Here is a 19,683-nt window from a genome sequence, read left to right on the forward strand (position 1 = left end):
CAGGGCACATTATGACCAACTTGAGGACCTCATCCAACATCTGCCTGAACCCTTTAAGTCTCAGGCCACTGACCTCATTCAAGAAGGCAAATTAATATCTAATGCCTCCATTAAATGCGCCTTAGATGCGGCAGACACTGCTTCTAGGGCGGTCAATACTAGCGTCTTACTCAGACGTCATGCCTGGCTCCGTATTTCCGGCTTTAAACCGGAGGTTCAAACCGCAATCCTAGCTCAACCTTTTAACCAGGAGCAGCTATTCGGCCCTGCAGTGGATACTGCATTAGAAAAAATGAAAAAGGATAATGAAACTGCCAAGTCTATGGGAGCACTGCAGTCTCCTCAAAACCGGGGTTCATTTCGTCGCTCCTTTTATAGAGGAGGCTCCAAAAACACATCAACTGAGACCACGTCCACCTTTAAAAATTCTGGACAAACATCCCCTAACAGAGGTTATTTCAGGGGAGGTTATAGGGGAAACAATAACAAAGGTCGAGGGCGGGGCAACAACAACAACACCCGCACCTCACCAGCCACCAAACAGTGTCTTGCCACCACTCCCCCCAGACCATTCCACTCCTGTCGGGGGGCGACTCCAACAATTCCTACCTGTCTGGACTTCCATCACCACAGACAGATGGGTAAGACAAATTATCCAGTCTGGCTACTGCCTCGAACTCATACAATCCCCCCCAAACATACCACCCAAACAACGTCCAATGTCCTTACATCATCTCTCTCTCCTCAAACAAGAAGTTCAATCCCTGTTACAAAAACATGCGATAGAACCAGTTCCCCTTCAACATCAGGGAAAAGGGGTATATTCTCTATACTTCCTCATTCCCAAAAAGGACAAAACACTAAGGCCCATACTGGATCTCAGACTACTAAACCAGTATATACATTCGGATCATTTTCATATGACCACTCTCCAACAAGTCCTCCCACTGTTACAACAGGGAGACTTCCTTGCCACATTAGACCTCAAGGACGCATACTTTCACATCCCTATGCATCCCGCTCACAGAAAATATCTACGATTTGTGGTAGATGGGCAACACTATCAATTTACAGTTCTCCCATTCGGAGTAACAACGGCACCCAGAGTGTTCACCAAATGCCTAGCAGTCGTGGCAGCGCATCTCAGAAGACAACAGATCCATGTCTTCCCCTATCTGGACGATTGGCTCATAAAAGCCAACACATACCAAAAATGCGTACTCCACACTCATCGCACAATTCAAACTCTCCACGATTTGGGATTCACTATCAACTACCCCAAATCCCACCTACAACCCTCCCACTTACATCAGTATCTAGGAGCAACCATAGATACCTCCAAAGCCATTGCTTATCCCAGCACCGCCAGGATAGCCAGTATACAAAATCTCATCTCTCAATTTCAAACTCATCCATCTCTTCCAGCAAGAGTATTCATGCAGCTCCTAGGCATGATGGCGTCATGCATCTCCATAGTCCCACACGCACGACTTCAAATGCGTCCCTTACAGGAATGTTTAGCACAACAGTGGAACCAAGCTCACGGACAACTTACCGATCTGGTGTTGGTGGACAGTCGCTCACTTCGCTCACTGAAATGGTGGAACACCATCAACCTGTCCAAAGGGCAACCGTTCTTAGAGCCTCTTCCACAAGTTGTGCTAACTACAGACGCATCTCTCACAGGGTGGGGAGCCCACCTCCTTCACCATACCACTCAGGGCAGATGGACCAGTCAACAAAAACTGCTCCACATCAACCACCTGGAACTCTTAGCAGTGTTCTTAGCACTAAAATCCTTTCAAGTTCACCTCAAGAACAAAACTGTCCTCATACGCACAGACAACATGACGACAATGTATTATATACAGAAACAGGGAGGGACACACTCTCTCCAACTGTCCCAACTGGCACAGCAAATCTGGAGATGGGCAATTCCCCAAAACATCTACCTGTTAGCAGAACATCTCCCAGGGATCCACAATCAAGTGGCCGACCTCCTAAGTCGCCACACACAGCAAATCCACGAATGGGAACTACACCCCAAAGTTCTACTCCCCTTCTTCCAAAAGTGGGGACAACCGGACATAGACCTGTTCGCCACTCCCGAAAACACAAAATGCCCAACCTTCGCCGCCAGGTTTCCACACCCACAGTCGAAGGGCAATGCCCTATGGATGAACTGGTCAGGCAGATTTGCGTACGCCTTTCCGCCTCTCCCACTAGTTCCATTTGTGGTACGCAAACTGAAACAACAGTCACTAACACTAATACTAGTGGCTCCCACTTGGGCACGTCAACCGTGGTTCACCACACTTCTGGAACTATCTTTAGTTCCACATCAAAGGCTACGCCTCTCCCCGGATCTATTAACCCAGAACCATGGAGAAATCAGACACCCAGATCCTCAAACACTGAACCTAGCGATCTGGCTCCTGAGGTCTTAGAGTTCGGTTACCTCAATCTCCCTCCAGACTGTATGAATATCATAAAGGAAGCCAGACGCCCTACTACTAGAGCGTGTTATGCCGCGAAATGGAAACGATTTGCCATCTACTGCGCTAATAATGACATACATCCATTGGATGCTTCCATCCAAAACATCATTTGCTATCTACTACACTTGCAAAGATGCAATCTAGCGTATTCCTCTATACGTTTACACCTAGCAGCCTTGGCAGCCTACTTGCAAAATAGGCAACACCTGTCCCTTTTTAAGGTACCAGCCATCAAAGCGTTTATGGAAGGTCTCAAAAGAATTCTTCCCCCAAGATTGCCACCTGCACCAGTGTGGAATCTCAATGTGGTTCTAACAAGACTCATGGGTCCCCCATTTGAACCTAATGCACAAATGTGAGTTGCAATTCCTAACTTGGAAGGTAGCTTTCCTTATCGCAATCACTTCCCTGCGCAGAGTAAGTGAAATACAAGCCCTTACACTAGATGAACCTTTCTTACAACTACACCGTAACAAAGTGGTTCTTAGGACAAACCCTAAATTTCTTCCAAAAGTGATTTCCCCTTTCCACCTTAACCAATCAGTAGAGCTACCAGTCTTTTTCCCAAACCCAGACTCCGTAGCTGAAAGGGCCCTACATACCTTAGATGTCAAAAGAGCCTTGCTTTATTACATCGACAGGACAAAACCCTTTCGAAAGACAAAACAACTCTTTGTTGCTTTCGCACCACCACACAAAGGCAACCCGATCTCCAAATCAGGCATAGCCCGGTGGATAGTTAAATGCATCCAAATATGCTACCTCAAGGCTAAACGTACACTTACAGTTCCCCCTAGGGCGCACTCCACGCGTAAAATAGGGGCTTCTATGGCCTTCTTAGGTAACATTCCCTTAGAAGACATTTGCAAGGCAGCCACGTGGTCTACCACGCATACCTTCACTAAACACTATTGTGTTGACGTGCAAGCCAAACAACAGGCCTCCGTGGGCCAGGCTGTCCTAAAAACTTTATTTCAAGCTGCTGCAACGGATACAGGCGACCACCGCTAAGGGGAAGCACTGCTGTATAATCTATCCTCAGTGTGTGATCTGCAGCTCATATGCCTCGAACGGAATATGCTACTTACCAGTATGCATCTGTTCTTGGCATGTAGAGCTGCAGAGTCACACACGCCCTCCCGCCTCCCCGGGACCTGTATCTGTTCCAGCATCCGTCTTACTTAGACATTACACATGGACATCCTTTCTTTCATTTCTATACACTCCATCTTTTCCCATCATGGCGAAAAACAATCTGACGATGGAGTGGATGCCCATGCGCACTGTTGTCCAGGGGAGGAGTCACCATCCTCGTGACCAAAGGCTTCTTCCGAAGACAACAACAACCTGCAATCATCCGAGCCCAACACCAGATGGCGATCTTATCCTCAGTGTGTGACTCTGCAGCTCTACATGCCAAGAACAGATGCATACTGGTAAGTAGCATATTCCTTTTCGTGGTGCACAAAGCTTGCGTGCGCACGCGCTAGTGGTTGTCAAGTCCGGCATTACTGAGCGTGTGTGTGCGTGAGAGAGGCCCAGAACAGTGGGAGGGGTACATGTTTTCGGATGGCGAGTTTCCCTACTCCAGCCCATGCCACTGATTCCTTTACCCTGCTAATGAATCCAACAGCTTGTTTTTTGTTGTGCACAAAGCTAGCGTGTGCGCACGCTAGTGGCTGTCAAATCCGGTATTTCTCAGTGCATGCATGCGTGAGAGGGGCCCAGAACAGAGGAAGGGGTACATGTTTCGGATGACGAGTTTCCATACTCCGGCCCATGCCACTGATTCCTTTACCCTGCTAATGAATCTATTGATGTCCCCGAAGGCTGTCTGGACGCGGCAGAGGTCAGGGTTTGGGGACGGCAAAGAAGCAGAGAGTTTCACCAGTGAGCTGAGGCTCGCATGAAGCCGCTACTACAGCCACAGTGTCGGGAGCTTTGTTTACCTTAAATAACACGAGCCAGGTCACAAGCTCCTCTCCTCGCTTAGCCTCTGCTCAGAGGTCGTCTTATAAACACCCCCCACCCCTGCACCCCTGTCACTTGACCTCTGTTAACAGCCCCGTGCGAAACGACCATGCCCCTTGCGTCTGATCTTCATCGTGTTAACAAAGGTACACAAAGCCCAGCGCCGCAGCATTGTGTTTTAAGATAGCTAAAAAGTAAGAAAGCATCTGCTAGTCACCCTGGCCCCCAACCGTAATCAGTTTTCTACAAATTCCACACAGAGTATTTTTGTGTGTGGACGTATTAAAACGAAGCCTGCCCTCTCCTGAAAGTATTGTGCATGATACGTGAAACTTATCACGAGTGGCTACTTACTGAAACTGTCTGCAGTTCTACAAAAACCTTGATCACACAAGAGGAAATAAATGAAGTGTATTTATAGTTTATAGTGTATGCTGCCATGGGTACCCTTGGAGCTTTTATAATGTTAGGCGAGAAATGCAACGAACCTGCACACGTATCGGAAATCCACTATGAGAACAAATGTGTGTAGATAATCTGCCAGAATGCCCGGGGTATTGGCGCATTGATGCTTTCCTTGCAGCCGGGGTTAAGATAGAGGGGAGTCGAGGGATTTGAGTGGTAGGTAACTGCCCCGCCCCAGCGGCTCCCAGAAGAGGCATGAAACGGTGTCCACCTAGGGGTACACATGGGGCCACGTCCAGACCAGGCAGGATGTTGTATCTGCCGGCCAGTGCCGTCTGTTTGCCGCTGCTCATCATCCAGGAGAGACGGTGCAGTGTGTGCGCTCGGGTCCAGACTGAACCCTCGTGGGCAACATTCACCCTGGGACCACCCCGTCATTTCTAACTCATGTACCCACTAATCCTGTGTCAGCAGATATATGCTTCCCCGGGGTCTTTTCACAGCTTCTCTGTAGGCTGAACATGACAGCAGACACAGCAGACGCTGAATAACTGATGAGTAGTTCACGAATAGCGTGGTTTACTACTAAGCGCTTTTTAGGCATTGACATTGAAAATAACAATGCTTTTTATGTTTTAAAAACCAACAGGTAAATAAAAAGCATTGCCATTTACAATACAAATAGCTCAAAATCGTGTGAATGCCAGACCTATTGCATTGCAAATGCTTGTTTGTTTTGCATGGTGCGGCTTGCACACGTACATTTCACCTTCAGCCAGCCAGCTAACACGTCGCTGCTCTTCAAAGCCCATTCATCTTTCAAAGGGCCCAGCTACCTGCACCACCCCTCTGCTGCTGCTTTGGGTGTGTTGCTAATAAAGTTTTCAGTGTCACTTTCAGCCCCACACAATTCCTGCAGCAGCTAAGCCAAGAAGTGAGGGGAGGCAGAGGCTTGCAGCATCCCTCCCTGCTCCAGGCACCCAGGGCCCCTCCTGGAAACGGAGCCTCCCGTGTCCTGAGCTGCGTCAGCCCCCAGGGACACTAAACTCCCATTGCTGTGCCCCCCCCCCCCCACCTCTGTAATGCTTTTGTCCCCACTGCTGATGATTCATTAATTCAAAGCAAACACTTCAAATCTGCCACCATACCGTCCTTGCAAGCCCCGGGTACAACCACTGAAAACAACGAGGGGTCGACGGGGCTTAGAAGGGTGTAGTGTCTTCGTGACACTGTTTGGGGGGGGCTTGCTTGCTAAGCTGATGGACCGTGGGTCTAGCCACGTGTAAATGACCACACGGGGACAGCGCTGTGATGTTTAGCTCGCCGCCGCAGCCCTTCTGGCGTACGTGCGTGCATAACTCTCTTTTATTAACTTTACTCACGTGATCGGACACGTACGCCCAAGCGTATCGCGTCACGATCACGACATAACATTCCTCCCCAACAAACACAAAAATCAAAATTATCCAAAATGTCCGGGCTTAGAAAATACTTCCCTCCCCACAATTACTCTGTTTATTCAGGCCACTAATGCTTAGTTAAACCAAAACAGTCTTACGTGAGGTAGTCCTTAAGGCGACGGGACGGCTCTGGATTGCTTCAGAGGTTGTACCTCGACTCCCCCCGGGTTGGTGAGCTCCCTGGGCCTCCACCCGTTTCACCGCTGGGCTCGCCACTTCCCTGGTCGTGTTGCTCTGAACTTCCGCCCAAGCTGGGCCTCTCTAGTGGCTGCCGAACCCTGGGACCCTCATTCTCCCCGGGCTGGGGGGTGACCGACTCCCGCGTGTCATCGGTGGGGCCTGCATCTCTCGTGGAACTCTCTGCACACTCCGGATTACCACGGGGAGCACCCTGCTCCGGACTCTCAACACTTGGTGGCAGATTGTACCTTTTGAAGTACGACACGTTTCTGGTTATCCTTTTCCCCCTCCGGATGGCAGTGACGCATGTCCCTTTGACGGTTTCTACTGTCCATGGTTCCTTTTTGAACCTCAGGCGAAACTTGCTTCCGAGTGTCCTATTCTTTATGAGCACTGTGTCCCCGGAGCTGCTGATCGGTGCCGCCGCTCTCCGCCGGGTGTCGGCACGCGCATGGGCTCTCTGCCGTCGGGCATCGATGGCACTGTCCTCCGGGGTTTCTGGTCGCCACTCAGGGTGGTGAGGTATGATGTCCGTAACCACTCTTCCCATCAGCAGGTGCGCCGGAGCTACTCCCGTGGTGGTGTGAGGTGTCTGGCGATAGCTCCGAAGGAACGCCAATTCCACGGACTGAGACTTGTCGTGCGCTATACGTATCACCTTGTTGAGTGTTCTCATGAACCTTTCCGCTTCATCGTTGGCCTGCGGCCAGCGGGGCGTGATTCGCCGATGATGGATGCCCAAGGCCTGCAGATATGCGGCAAAGTCCTGACTCTGGAAGGGGGACCCATTGTCCGTCCTGATCTTTCACCAGTCCATGGGTAGCCATGATCTTCTCCAGCTTGGGGATGACTTCACTGGTGCTAAGGGCCGACAGTATCTCCACTTCCGGGTATTTCGAGTGGTCTTCGATTGCCACTAGAGTGTGGCGCCCATCTGGCAGGCTGCCAAAATCCACACTGATTTGAGACCACGGAACCCTCGGCCGCGGCTCCATGATAATGGGGGCTGGCCGGGGGGCTTCCCCAGTGACTTGACACGAGGGGCACGCCCGAACGGTGGCCTCTACGAGGTCATCCATTAGTGGGAACCAGACTTTTGTGCGAAGTCGTGACTTGGTCTTTACCATGCCTTGATGTCCTACATGGGCCAAGTCTACCATCCGCTGGGTCAGCGATGTCGGGATGACTAGCCGATGCCCCCTCAGTAGGCACCCAGTGTTGTCCTCGGTGAGTTCATCCCTTACGTGGTAAAGGCTTTCCATTATTTGTTGCGCCGTCGTCGTCGGACTCTTCCATTCCTCCCGTGCTCAGTTCCAACCGTTCTGCTGGACGGCCTTCTTGGCCCGCTGCAAACACTCGTCTTGGCTGGTGGCTTGTTGAATGCTGGCCATGGAGATGGGTATGGGACCCGACCAAGCAGTGACACATCTTACGTACTCCTCGGTATCAGCGGCTTCTTCCATCTCTTGGGGAGAGGCCTTCCAAGGATAGCGGTAGAGGTAGTCTGCCGGATTCCGTGATCCGGGTTGGTATTCTATCTTGCAATTGTAATTTTGTAATTGCAGCATCCACTTCTCAATTCGTGGCGGGGGTTTTGTTGAGGTTCCCGAGAACAGAGACACCAGGGGCTTGTGATCTGTCGCGACCACAAACGGTTTTCCATATACGTACAAGTGAAAGTGATGACAGCCCCAGTGAATGGCGATGGCCTCTTTCTCTATCTGTGAATACCTTTGCTCAGTCTCTGTGAGTGATCTGCTTGCGAAGGCCACCGGGGTCCACTCATCCTGAGACGTCTTTCGTTGTAGGAGAACGGCACCCAGTCCGACTGGACCAGCGTCTACAGCAATTAGCGTGAGCTTGGTAGGGTCAAAGGACGCGAGTGTCGTGGCTTCCGAGAGTGACTTCTTGATCTTTTCAAATGCTTGGACTTGCTTGCTCCCCCAGGTCCACGGTGTGGATTCCTTGGTCAGCTCTCTCAGGGGAGCTGTCAGGTTGGCCAAGTCCTGGATGAATCTTCCACAGTAGTTGACCATCCCTAAGAAGCTTCGAACTTCTGTGACATTGGTGGGAGCGGCCGCTTCTTTGATGTCCCTCACCTTTTCGGGATCCGGGTTCACCCCTTCCGCCGAAAAAGTGTACCCAAAGAATTGCAATTTGTTGCACAGGAACTCACACTTCTCTCGATGTAGTGTTAGGCCGGCCTCCCGAATTCGGCGCAGCACTTGAAGCAGTCGTTCATTATGTTCTTGGACCGTCTGCGCGTGGACCATAATGTCAGATGACTGAACATGTCAGATGACAGCACACTGCAGAGACGCAGCCTGCAAGCAGGATGGCTCCCGTTGCTTTCAAAAGGCCATATTTCAAATGCCTCAGCTTTAGTTAAGTGTTCCAAGCTGTATAATAAAGCTTTCTAGATCTGAGTGGGATGGCTGTAGGCCTTTGCAAACTGAGTTTAGGTCACATTAAAAAGTCTTTCTCTCGCCGAGTGTATCCTTAGGATTGCAACCCCTTGAGCACATGCTTGCAAGCATATGAAAATATGCAGGGCTGGAATAGCGCAGTGTTTAATGGCATTACACAAAACAGCGTTGATTCCTAACCAGCCGAATACCCAGGTGAACACCACAGACAGCACCCAGGATTATATACTGCATTGCTAAACACTTCTAAGGTCCCAAAGGCCACTTTACTGTAAAGGAAAGCACATAGGTAAAATACATTGTCATTTACACTGCCAATAGCTCTAACTCTGACAAATGCGAGAACTACTGCATTGCAAATGCTTGTTTTCTTTGAGTGATCTTACATGCATGAACTAATATTAACTGATCACTTTTTGTAGATTTGAAAAAATCCCAACTATATTTCTTCCTATACCAGGATCTGGACATGTATTAGCTGTTGCACCGATTGGTATTGATGAAGAAGGGGAGACCTATCCAATTGATATCCAAGACTGTGCAAGAGGTGAAAGTTCTAATAATTCAGGTGAGGAACCAGTCTTGCTGCAAATACATTTGAAAATGTAATTTCATTGTGCCATCTAGAAGCTGGTTGTGCTATTCTATAAGCATCTAAAGATTCCTTATCCATGAAGAAGTTCCTTTAGTGGGATATTGGTGTCTATAAAAAGACATTCCTCCTGTGGCTCTCATGGGCTTGCCACTATAATCAGATTATTTGCCTGTAACAGCTTCAAAGATCTCCTATAAAACATAATGAAAGTGAAGGCCCATTAGCTTTAAATTCACAAACCAGATCATTTTAATACTGTGCAGATGCATCAAGATGTTCTTGCCTGATGGATACGTTATCTTGAAAACTTTTTTAGTGAGCCAGATAAACTTAGGCTCCCCTCCGTAACATCTTTCAGGCACATGCATCATCATAGGGTTTTGCGATTCCTTAATTGCGATTATTAAGGAATCGCAATTAAGGAATAGCAAAATCCTATGCATGTAGGAATCGCTAAAGAAATAGCGATTCCCACAAATTCCTTAATTGCGACTAGCAAATTGCGAGTCGCAATTAAGGAATGTCTTCCCATTCATTCCTATGGGCCTCCAGGCCCATAGGAATGAATTAGAGATTGCGGGAGCAATTTGCGAGTACCAGTAGGTACTCGCAAATTGCTCCCGCAATTTCGATGGTGCAAGGGTGTCAAAATGACACCCTATTGCACCCATGTATGTTAACTCTGCACATATGTTGCATACACACATGCTCTAAGGGCATGTGTGTGCGCAACATGAAACTTCGAAAAATGCAAATAAGTGCATTTTTCTAAGTTTTCGCAAATTACCGTGAAGTCCAGCTTCATGGTAATTTGCTCACGCTAATAGCGAAATCGCTATTTTTAAAACTGTAATGCATTGCATTTAAGGAATCTCATTTAGGGATTCCTTAAATGCTATCGCTATTTAAGGAATCGCTATTTTGAGATTCCTTAAATAGCGATTTGTGCATTTGGGATGATGCATCCCAAATGCAAAAATACCGGTCGCAAAGGGGCAGATTCTGAGAATCTGCCCGTTTGCGACCGGTTTTGTGCTTGATACATGTGCCTGTTTATTGTTAGCCATTAACACTAAATTATGCCACTCACTCTCGGGATTTTAGAGCACTTTTTACAAAAGAAACGCACATATACATACATACATATATATTGAAACAAGCTTTCCTTTTTTTAAAAAGCTTTTTTTATAAAAAGGAACTATTTTTAACAGCCTATGAAAAGGATATATTGGTCAGTTTTCGCATATTTACTTTAAAACTTAAACCAATCTTGAACATAGAGAAAAAGTTACTAGAACTTACCCAGTGACAAGAAGCTTCTTTCGCACATTCTTTTTTTATAAAGGTAGTGAGAGAGAAAATAGAACACAATGTAGCCTAACACAAATGTGAAAAGCTGGTAAAACTGCTGGTGAGCTTTTAAGGAATAGCATACTGCAAGCATTCCATTTAACATGTAGATGGCAGGTGAGCCAATTCTCTTTTTCCGACGACTTCTGCAAGATCCTGGAGCACTGAGAGTTTAAAAAAAAAAATCCTAATATAAAACTTTTACAACAGCTGCGCGTTTTTGCCTTTAGGAGCAGAAAGTAATTTCTTTTTTATGTTTTCTGGCAGGAAGGATTTTTTTTCTTCACAAAAGCCATCCTTTTTGTGTAGTGCCCCACTTGTGGGACACAACAATCCCAAACGGACCCTCATGTTGTCTGTATTGTGTGCCTTCCCGCAGAAACACTTTTAATGTAAAAAGGGTTGCATATGCATGCGCCTTGACGCTCCAGTGGCCAAATCTTACAAAGGAGTTTCTCAAATTGACAAAGCATTCCAAGATGGCCACAGGTACAGCAGCATGCTACACTATAGCTGCCATTTTTAAATGAATTCGTTAATTTAATACATATATATTTTCACCATGCATTACAAATGAGCATTAGCTCTGTCAGTACTTGTTTACTTTAGGGACTGTGCAGATCTGCAAATCTAAAACAATAGGGTTCACCTGGTGATACTCAAATCCGCGGAGGGGGGGGGGTGGGGGGGGGGGAAGATGTCTAAATTTATAAGCAAACTACTCTCCTTGACTGAGTTAACTATGAACTTGGATTTAGAGAAAGTGGATAAATTCCTTGTGTTGATTTAACCAAATTATGAATTGTTGCTAACAGTCACTGTATTATGAGATTCTGGACCTACATTGCTGTGAAACAATGCTCCTTCCTCTTCTAGGCTTGGTTCCTAGTCTGTTTCTTTTGTGTTTTCCCTTTTCAAAGCACGGGTTTAAAAAAAAAATATAAAATCAGCACAGTTGGACCATTACTTTTCCTTATGGTTTTAAAAAAAATGGAAAAAAGCATGGAAAGTTTGAAAATGCAAAGGGTTCTTTTTACTAACTTAAATCAGAAATCCCGCACATATAATGATTGTGAATTTAATTATAGGGATGCAATATAATTTTTCCATATTGCTTCCTTTGTTAAATATAAGGATTAGGTCCCGCGGACAAAGATTCTTTCATCTGGAGCCTCACTTGTTCAAGCTAGAATTTGGTTTTTTCCCCACCTCTTTCTTGCCTAATCACCAATGTGGATTATCCGATTTTGAAACTGTATATCTTATTTTTGGGTAGTTTTTTGGGGCCAGTATGTGTGGCATTCCCTCCATAGTTGTCTGGAGCAATATTTGAAGCAAGTGGGTGAATGACATCAGTTTGGATGTCACTATGGATGTCACTTTCTAAAGATATGAGTAGTAATGCTCCTATCCATATGTTCATAGCACATGTGGCTGTAAATACACATACTGTGCACACTGCTGCCATCCAGTGTTGGGCACAGACGTTTACAAGATGTTTTTGTTTGAAGAACTTTTGATCATAAGATGTTCTGTGATCCATCCCTTTGCGCAAAATGCACCAGAACAAAGACTCCACCTCAGATTGATTATTTTTTAGATCATTGGGTACAGACATTCAGCTTGAGCTCTGCAACAGTCAATAGATTTCCACTCCTTTTGGCTCCAGTTGTCAAGGGTGCACTTCATTGGAAGAAGAATCACTGCTGAGCACAGACAATCATGGTTTGCGGTTCCTGGACTTGCTGCCAGACCTTCAAAAACAAGAAAATACACCACTACCAAAGCGTACGACATTGGGCCCACCACAACATGTTGTGCCAGGACCTGAACAATGTGGCCCAAGAGGTAAGCTGGGGCCCAACAGGATTGACACAAGACCTAGAATAACAGCTGATAGTAGGGCCACAATCCCTTGGCCTTAACTTGAGGTCCGACCCATGTGGGAGTGGCCCAAAAACGTCTCCGCAGAATGTAGTGCTACCCCTGAGGAAGTCTGACACTTACTGTAAACACAGGCCCACCTTCGGGGTCGACTTCCAGTTCCAAGACCTCTTGAACCCAATAGTCCACCCCCTGCTCCTGGAAAGTCTTTGCTGAAGAGTACGGAGCCTTTACACAAGTAGGCCTTCAGCAGTTGCCCAACTTCTTTTGAAATCAAAGTCCACTCTAAAAGTCATCCCCAAGTATGTTCTGAAAAAAGGCTCCATGCCAACCAGTGAGCCTCCCAGGTGCCGCAGAGCTCCTTAAGGAAAGGCAGAGAAAAATAATATACCCACTATGGAGAAAATCCTTGCACACCCACTCTTTCAGGAGAGCAGACCTACAACTCAGCTACAGAAAAAGAGTAGATTAACTTTCGAGATTCAGATATCAGAGGAATTCCAGTTCTGCCCAGTGCCTAATAGGAGCAGGCACAAGGCTGTTTGTCCTCCACCACAGTTTCCTACACTCACTCCCAATCTGTGTCTTGGCCACACACACCACCAGGACCTCCCCATTGCCTCGGGAGCGAGTCCACACCTTCAGACAAACTCTGACCAGGGGAGTACCTATGACAAACAGCGATCCCTCAAAAGATTACCACAGCGGTCCACAAGATGACTCATTTTTAGAACCTTACCCTTTAAACCCACCCTGCCGAATGACACCACGTCATACCATGTGTTCATCCAAAGAGCTCCCGTACATTGTAAAGTCAAGCTGCATATTTTAGAAGAAGAGGAGGTTTTTTTTTGGTGGAAACATTCCTTGGCTAGAAGGTGTGTCCAGTATCTACCAGTGCTTAAGAGCATGGTGAAATGCGGCATGGAGGACTTTAAAAATCCTATAAAAGCACAAGTGGTCATAGATTGGAGAGGGGCCGCCTCAGACAATCCCTTAACATGAGGGCCCATGTTTCACCGTACTCCCTGGTTGTGCATATGGCACGGAAGTGTGCTTGTGCCCAGGGAACAGGGCTTAAGCATCCTCAAGTCCAAAAGGGGCAAAAAGATGGATGCATTTGGCAAAAGGGTGGCTTTGGGGTTAGCCCCTCAGTGGAGGAATATTACTTCATGGGATAGTTGTCCCATTATGTTTCGAGATCAATGGGAAGGAATGGGACAAGTGGTCGAAAGAAAGACTATTTCCAATGTAATAATTTGCTGCATGCTTGAATCAGTTTATACCACATCACTGGAGATAAATACTAGCGTCTTTCTCTACCGCCATGTATAGCTTAGTGAGCCTGGATTCAAACCAGAGGTTCAATAACACCCCTTTGTTGGAAAGGATTTGTTTGCACCCCAAATTAATAACATGCTAGAAAAAAATCAAAAAGTTTAGTGTCTGCAACTGCTTTTCTTTAGCAAGAATCAAGAGGGGGTGTGCAAGGTCGTCAACCCTGTTTACGAAGCGGGGACACAGGATCAGAAGTCCTTTCAAGAGAGCCAGGCATTCAACGACTTTGGAAGAGGTGACAAACATGGTAGTGGCAGTGGGAAATTCAGAGGTGTCTCCTTCAGGGGTGCCTCTATCTCTAAATCAGTGACTCGGCGCTCATTTTCCCCAATCACACTGCACCTATTGGCCCAGTGAGTTCTCGAAGTAGTAGGTGAGGGGAACTACTTAGAGTTTCACACAATGGCACCAAATATACTACCCTATTGCTGTGCAATGAATCAAGACCATTTGGCACTGTTGCAGGATGAAGTACAGGCTCTTCTCATGAAAGGTGTAATCGAGCCTGTGTCCCCACATCAATGGAACCAAGGGGGCTCTCCTTCCTCATCCACAAACGTGATGGCATTTTGTGGCCTATCCTAGATCTCTGGGCTTCAAACGATGCAACTTGTTAAAGCACTTCAAAATAAACACCCTGCCAGAAGTCATTCTGCTTCTCGTCCCTGGCTTGTTCTGATTTTAATTAGTTTGAGTTCTTATTTCTCCTCTTTATTTTTAATTATATTTCATTTACCAGTAGTCCAGAATCATTGGGAAGCCTGTGATTCAGGTCGGGGTTGCTGGACCCCAGTTAGATTTCATTTCCCGCGCTGTTTGATTGCGCTCGGAAGCTGCAGCTAACCACGCCCCCGGACACGCCCATCTGCTTGACTGGCTACTCAAACGCACTCAAAGCGCATCCCCCAGCTTGTGAGGTCAAGGTTGGTGTGCCATATTCTTTTAATTTCCTTGTATCCGCACTCAGTTGCTGTTTTTAAGAGGTGCCTGGCTCCTTCGGCCGCCATACTGAATCGGGCTCGTCCCTTTTTTAATTGGTTTATGAGTTCTTCTTTCTCCTCTTTATTTTTCATTATATCTGCTGTGCCTTGCTTAATGCGAGGTCTCTAGTCAAACACTCAATTGAATGTGCAGAGTTCTTAGAAAGCCACTGCGTGGATTTAGCTTTTATAACTGAATCTTGGGCAAAAGTTACTTGTAATTCTAATTTGCTGACGGCTGTGCCTCCAGGATATGCCATCCACAGGTTGGATAGAACACATAAGAAAGGTAGAGGATTGGTATTAATTCTCAGAGGTACCGTCGCTGTCTCATGCTCACCAGCCAACTTTAATTAATGCGAAGCACTACTTTTTGGTATTGAACGCTCTAAAATTCAACCCTTTAATGGATCATTGCTATATCGACCACCGGGCTCCAGAGCTATGTTTCCACAGGACATTAGCCGTCTGTTGGAATCATGTTCCCTTAAAAACGTCTTCACCATGCTTGGTGATTTTAACTACCACTTAGAAAACACTGTAGACAAATACACTGAGGATCGTACTGACACCATGACTGGGTTTGGTTTATCTCAAATTACTAGCAGCCCAATCCACTCAACGGGCCACATAATGGACGGAGTGTTCACTAACAACTTGAATGTGAAACTTCTAAAGACTCTTGGCTTATCTTGGTCTGATCATAAAGCTGTGATCTTTACAAACAAAATCCTTTCCATTAGTGTTTGCACTCCAAAGGCCAGTAACACCCAATCCTTTCGGCTATGGCTTAAATTCAAGTCTCAGATCTGAGGACCGCCCAATCAGTTTCTGAGCCAGTGGTCTCAGTCGATCCAGATACAGCCTCTGGGAAATATGAGCAGTGGATTCAGTTAGTCACTGACAACCTTGCTCCCATGAAACATAAAACACTCAAAAGAAACAATCGTTCTGCTCCATGGTATAATCCAGATTTTAAAGCCTCTAAAGAACACTGTGTTAGACAGGGGAAACTATGGAGGAAGGAATATAACTTAATTGAATAAGAAAAATCTAAACAATGCCTAACTAAATACAAAGTACCTATTCTAACTGCCAAATCAAACTACTACACAAAGAAAATAGAGCTAGCAAAAAGCTCCCCTAAGGAATTTTTCCATACGATTATCACTTTAACCACTATTTCTACGGCTAATTCTAATCCATCCAACAAAGACTTCTGTAATGCATTGGCTATTTTCTTTCAAAAGAAGGTTCAGGACGTGTTTGATATCTTTGCTACTCTCAATAATCCAACCAGCAGCCTGCTTCCAAAGACCTCGCGGAAAGCGATGAGCCTAGGTCCTTCAGAGAATTTTCCAACCTATCGGCATAGCAAGTCAGACAGCTGATTATGGTCACTAAATCAGGATCTCTGCTTGATCATAGCCCTCCCACTATCCAGATGGTCCCAGATATCACTGCTGGACATCTTGCAAAAATCTTCAATACTTTGTTTAATACAGGCATATTTCCGGAAGACTGGAAAAGGCATCAGTATTGGCACTTATATAAAAAAAAAAAAATCTTGATCCCCTTGATACTAACAATTATCATCCAATAGCAAGGCTTCCTTTTCTAGCCAAACCGGTGGAAAAGGTTATGAACTTACAGCTAGCCTCCTTCGTTGAACAGAATAACCACTTGGATGTAACCAAATTTCTGTAGTGGGCATGGCACTGAGACTGCCCTTATCGTCGCTACAGAGGAAATCCTTTCCACCTTGGATAGAGGCGGCAGAGCAGCCGGTCTTACTGGACCTATCTGCTGCTTTCAAAAACGGTCGACCACATATGTTTGATCGACCAGTTGAGCAAGCTGGGGGTCAAAGACCATGCACTTACTCTGCTCAAGTCCTTTTTAACCTATAGAGTTCAATCAGTAAGTCTAGATGGCTACACTTAAGAACTTTACATCTTACACATTTGTGTTTCCCAGGGTTCATCTCTAAGCCCATCTCTGTTCAACATTTATGTCACCCCTTTGGCAGCACTCATCAGATCCCTCAGGTTTTCATTTGTGTTATACCCTGAAGATACCCAGATAGTGGTGTCCCACTCCAAAACCAATCCTGGCATAGATGAACCATTTCGAAACTGCATGTCTGCAGTCAGCAACTGGGTGGGCAAAAATTACCTTAAGATAAATTCAGCCAAAACAGAGGTGATGCTGTTCGGAAATGGTACATCCTTCTGGACCCCGTTGTGATGACTGCATGGCATGGGAACTCTTCCTATCCCAAAGAAGAAAGTAAAACACCTGGGAGTTATGCTGGATAATAGACTAACTTATAAAAACCACGTTAATGCAGTCACTTCCTCCTATTTTTTTGTTTTAAAAACTTTGAAGAAAATTAGTCACCTAATCCCATTTGACCTGCTAAAAACAGTAGTCATTGCACTGGTTCTTTCACACATCAACTACTGCAAAGGCTTGTATCTCAATCTGCAAGTAACTCTTATGCAGATATTGTAAACTGTGCAAAACTCTGCAGCCAGAATGCTTCTAAAATTACCTAAACCTCACTCTGCAACCCCATCCCTGACTGAGCTTCATTGGCTCCCCGTAAAAAAGCGAGCCACCTTTAAAGCTCTATGGATTTTTTTCAAAGCCTTAGCTGGAACAGGCCCTGACTACTTAAACATAAACTGGTTTCCTGGGGTGGCAGAGGCTTCATGAGAAACACTGCACTCCTTTGGAATGAGCTGCCTTTGGATATAAAAATGCCTTCACTATTCTGATCTTCAAGAAAAAATTAAAAACTTAAGTAATGTTCTGGAAAAAATTAAAAACCTGGCTATACTAAGTAAATGCACACCACTCTTAATTTCAGGCTAGCGCCAAGACTCCTCAGGGCACAAGAGCGCTCTAAAACACCCAAAAATCAAATCTTCATAGCGGGTCCTATGACAACACTCGACTTGAAAGATGCACACTTCCAAATCCCCACGTACCTGGGGCATCATTGCTACCCACGCTTACGCAAGTTAATTCAAAGTTCTTCAATTCAGGGTTGTCAGAGCCTCAAGGGTAGTTAGCCGATGTCTTAAGTGGTAGCTACACATCTGCACCCAAATCCCCTATCAATGTGTCCTTACCTGGCCAGTTGACTGATAAATTGCAACAGCCATAAGCAATGCCTAGTACCTGCTCAGACAACTGTGACCCTGTTGTATGAGCTAGCATATGGAGTCAAGGTCAAAAGTTACATCTTGTACCACAGCAGATATACTCTTTTCTTGGGAATTTGTTGCATTCCATCACGGGGAAAACCTACCCAAATCAAGAGAGGGAGATGGTATTCCAAAAGCTCAAAGTCTGCTACCTTGTTTTCAGACACCACATCTCTTATAGTGAGGAAAGTTATCAAACTGCTGGGGATCATGGCTTCATGCATAGCAACAGTGCCACACACAAGACTCCATATGTGTCCAGTGAGGCAGTGTTCAAAGGTGGAGGGGTTATGGGAATGTATAGTACTATTAGACCTCAGAACTCAACACACACTCTATGGTAAAATGACCAATATGTTGATGGCAGGCATTATCTGGACCCTTATCACAAACACCTCACTCATGAGGTGGAACGTGGTATTTCAACCATTTGGCGATTGAGGGGACCTGTCCGAAAAAGAAACAGGGGTACAACATCAATTTCTTGGAGCAATTGACACTCTGGGCAATCTGGTACAGATGGACAAATGACTGTAATCTATTATATACAGACGCAAGGGGGAATCACTTTTCCAAACTTGAGCATTCGCCCAAAATCTTTGGCACTGGTCTATTTGGAATCACACAATCCTTCAGGTGAAGCACCTGCCATGAGAGGACAGCTATTTTTCTAATCACTTAAACAGGATACATCAACAAGTCTACAACTGGGAGATGAATTCCCGAGTACTTCACAAGCCTTTCTAAAAATGGGGCAGTCCCACAATCGATCTGTTAACCACCACTTTCCAGAACTCAAAATGCACACACTTTGCCATGTCAGGTACCCACAGTCTATCAGCAATGCACTATGATGAACTGGTCGGGGATAATAATCTGTGCCTTTCCTCCACTGCCTCTGACCACATCCATTGTGAGGAGAAGGCAGCAAATATCAATGATCCTTATCCTTGTGGCACCAACTTGGGTTAGATAGCAGTGGTATTCCATGTTGCCAGAAATATTGGTGCATCTTCCCGAGAATGCCAGATCTCCTCACGTAGCATCAAGGTCAGCTCGGCCCCCTGAACCTCAGCCACCTAAATATAGCAATATGGCACCTGAGAGTATGGTTACCTTCAAGAGGAATGTTTGCACATGCTTTGTGAAGCTTGCCTGCTACAATATTATGTAAAAAAGATTTGTCCATTAATTTTTGGGGAAAAAGATCGATTCCCCTTAAAGCCTCAGTTAATGGCATAATTTGCTGCTTACAAAATTGTTAGGATTTACATACACTTTTATTCATTTACGTTTAGCATGCAAAACATCACATCTTCTCTTTTTAAAATACCTGTTGTGGTTAAGGCCTTCATCGAATGTCTTAATAGAGTGATTGCTCTAA

The 19,683-nt window shown here is 45.8% G+C and overlaps 1 protein-coding gene across 1 annotated transcript in view; it reads left to right on the forward strand.

Moving 5' to 3' along the window:
• LOC146861707 (uncharacterized) overlaps nucleotides 1-19,683 on the forward strand; it is a 383,712-nt gene that overhangs the window by 308,396 nt on the left and 55,633 nt on the right. Inside the window, exon 7 of the mRNA XM_085646055.1 lies at nucleotides 9,401-9,508. Within this exon, the coding sequence (XP_085502181.1) occupies nucleotides 9,401-9,508 (108 nt within the window). The remainder of the gene's footprint in view (nucleotides 1-9,400; nucleotides 9,509-19,683) is intronic.

The sequence above is a fragment of the Triturus cristatus genome, chromosome 3_1 (assembly GCF_964204655.1).
Source record: "Triturus cristatus chromosome 3_1, aTriCri1.1, whole genome shotgun sequence".
NCBI classification, from domain to species: Eukaryota; Metazoa; Chordata; class Amphibia; order Caudata; family Salamandridae; genus Triturus; species Triturus cristatus.